The 2,984-nt window shown below is 53.4% G+C and overlaps 1 protein-coding gene across 1 annotated transcript; it reads left to right on the plus strand.

Annotated features, from left to right (window-relative positions):
• Nucleotides 1–620: 620 nt before the first annotated feature.
• Nucleotides 621–1,996, plus strand: TBCC (tubulin folding cofactor C). Its single transcript, XM_036101736.2, has one exon. It carries the CDS (start codon nt 657–659, stop codon nt 1,815–1,817), a length of 1,161 nt encoding a protein of 386 aa, XP_035957629.2. The 5' UTR covers nt 621–656; the 3' UTR covers nt 1,818–1,996.
• Nucleotides 1,997–2,984: the final 988 nt, after the last annotated feature.

Below are 2,984 nucleotides of genomic sequence, written 5' to 3' on the forward strand. Positions count from 1 at the left end.
TTTAGACAGCCCCTGGGCCCCCGGAACCCGGTTGCAGTGAGAAACCCAGTCTCTCCCATCCCGGTGCCCCTCGCCTACTCCCGCCCCCGTAAGTGCCTACGGGAATCGAGGAGAGCCCAGGCCACGCCGAACTGCAGCGGCTGAGAGGGGAAGGCGGGTAGAACGAGGGTTTGGGGGCGGCAGGAATGGGTTGGGGGAGGGGGTGGTGGAAGGGAAAAGAAAAAACCAGAGGCATGCAAGCGGCTCCCTAGCCAGCTGTTCCAGCTGCCGCTTCCTCCAGCGCGGGCCGGGCGGTGCAATATTCCCCCCCCCGTCCATCTTTCTCACCACTACCTGTCCCCCCCACCCACCATACGCACACATTCCCCCCACCAGTAGCGGATCTCCGGCCTGTAAGGGGGTAGTAGGGAGGAGCTGGGGGGAGGGGGAGGCCTGCGAGTTTCTAACCTTGTTCTTATAAACAAACCCACATGTGCAGCTACCGCTGCTGCAACTCACCCCACAATCCCGGATATAAGTCCTGCCCCTTTAAGAGGAAAAAAAAGCTTCCCCCTCCTGTCTCCCACCCCACCCACCCACAAGGACCTTTGTCTCCCCACCCCCCTTGTCACTCGGCCCCGCCTCATATCCCCGCCCTCTCCGACGCGGAGGAACCAATGGGCGAAGAAAATAAGGCCGGGGCTGACGTAAGCGTGTCCGGCCAATCAGAGGACGCGTTGGTGGGAGGCCTCACGGAGGGCGCGCCCGGAGGAAGCAAGGTAGGAGAAAGGAAGCTTGAAGTCAAGATGGAGAGTGCCAGTTGTTCCGCCGCCGCGGCAAACGGGGCCATGGGTTCGCAGCGGGACCGGAGCCTGGTGCCTGAACGGCTTCAGAGACGAGAACAAGAGCGGCAGCTGGAGGTGGAAAGGCGGAAGCAGAAGCGGCAGGACCAGGAGGTGGAGGAGGAGAAGAGCGACTTTTTCGCCGCCGCCTTCGCTCGGGAGCGAGCGGCCGTAGAAGAGCTTCTGGAGAGCGGGGAATCCACGGAGCAGCTGGAGGAGGCGGCCGCTCGGCTCCAGGGCCTGCAGAAACTTCTCAACGACTCGGTTTTGTTCCTGGCCGCCTACGACCTGCGGCAGGGACAAGAGGCGCTGGCGCGGCTGCAGGCGACCCTGGCCGAGCGGCGCCAGGAGCTGCAGCCCAAGAAGCGTTTCGCTTTCAAGACCCGGAGGAAGGACGCTGGTTCGGCCACCAAAGTCGACGCAGCTCCTAGCGCCCCGGCCGCGGAAGGCATCCTGGCCTCCCCGCCGCCATTGAATGAGGGAGGCATCGGCTCCAGCTTTGTTTTCGGCTTCTCCAATGTGGAGTCCCAAGTCTTGGAGAAGCGGGCGGAGGAACTGCACCAGCGCGACGTCCTTTTGACCGACCTGAGCAAATGCATCATCAAACTGTATGGCAATCCCAACACCCTGCGGCTGGCCAAAGCCCGAAGTTGCACGTTGCTCTGCGGCCCGGTGTCCACTTCTGTGTTCCTGGAGGACTGCAGTGATTGCGTGCTGGCCGTGGCCTGCCAACAGCTCCGCGTACACACTACGAGAGACACCCGCATCTTCTTGCAGGTGACCAGCAGGGCCATCGTGGAGGACTGCAGCGGGATCCAGTTCGCCCCTTATACCTGGAGCTACCCGGGCATCGACAAGGACTTCGAGGGCTCTGGTTTAGATAGAAGCAAAAATAACTGGAACAACGTCGACGATTTCAACTGGCTGGCCCGGGATACGGCTTCCCCGAACTGGAGTATTCTTCCTGAAGAAGAGCGAGGGATCCAGTGGGACTAAGCAGTTGTCACTGTGTTCTTCGCTCCTACCACATACTTCCCATGTGGGACCTACTCCTGCTAATGGGACCTCGGAGTTTACTTAATTGTTTTCATACTTTGTATGTTTTCAGTATTTTAAGGCTTGAGAGTGTAATAGGCTCCTACTTGTGATTCCCATTAAATTCACGACAGGTCTAACATTTGAAGCATTTTTGCTATTCTGGTACTGTGCGGTAGCTTTGATTTGACTATGATCGTTTGAAGCAGTAAGAGGAAAAGTGTGGGTGTGTGTTGGTTATTAGTGATTTGTGGTATTTAAAACTTAATGATAACTGTAAATATTTAATAAGTGAATTTAGTAGTGCTCTAGTAGGAGCCAGTTAATGTAAAGTATGGTATCAAACCTGTGCAAAATACTAGTAATTGAGAGCTCTTGAATTGAAGGTTTGACTTCCATAGGTACTACTCAGCAGGGCGGTGCAAAGACTCCGGTCTTCAGGTACACATTAGCTTGGGCTTCTGGAATCCAGCTACTCATCGACTTGTTTGGATCCAAAGTTTTGGCATCGACCCCAGGAGGCTCATAAGTCTTAACCAACTGTAAAGCCAAAATAATTATAGCTACCAGCCTTTTTTGTGCCCTTAAAAGGTCATAGACACTGTTCTAAACACCTTACTCATGCAAACATGACTAAGTCCAAAAAATCTTAGGAGGTAGGTTCTGTTAGCACCATTTTTCATGTGAGGTAGGTGAGTCGCCTGAGTCACACAGCTCAAGTGGACTGGGATTTGAAACCAGGTAGTCTGGCTCCAGAGCCCACTATGTAACATAGTGATTTTGAATAGTGTTAGTTGAGTTAGAAAGAGAGCTTCCAAAGTCATTAAAGAGGGCAAATTGCTCTTCGTCAATTCCCAGGAATAAATATGCTACATATCCTCACAAAAACATCTAGCTGAATCTTCATTTTTTCCACTCATTTTGCTATAATTTTCCACTATTACAAATTTGGCGTTCCACTCAATGTTATCACCCATTATTCTTTTTTTTTTTTTTTTTTAAAGATTTTATTTATTTATTTGAGAGAGAGAGAATGAGAGAGAGCACATGAGAAGGGGGAGGGTCAGAGGGAGAAGCAGACTCCCTGCTGAGCAGGGAGCCCGATGCGGGACTCGATCCAGGGACTCC

The sequence above is a fragment of the Halichoerus grypus genome, chromosome 9 (assembly GCF_964656455.1).
Source record: "Halichoerus grypus chromosome 9, mHalGry1.hap1.1, whole genome shotgun sequence".
Taxonomy (NCBI): domain Eukaryota; kingdom Metazoa; phylum Chordata; class Mammalia; order Carnivora; family Phocidae; genus Halichoerus; species Halichoerus grypus.

What these genes read in the sequence shown, in the direction of transcription:
- TBCC (XM_036101736.2), top strand. Translation starts at nt 657, where the DNA reads ATGGGCGAAGAAAATAAGGCCGGGGCTGACGTAAGCGTGTCCGGCCAA.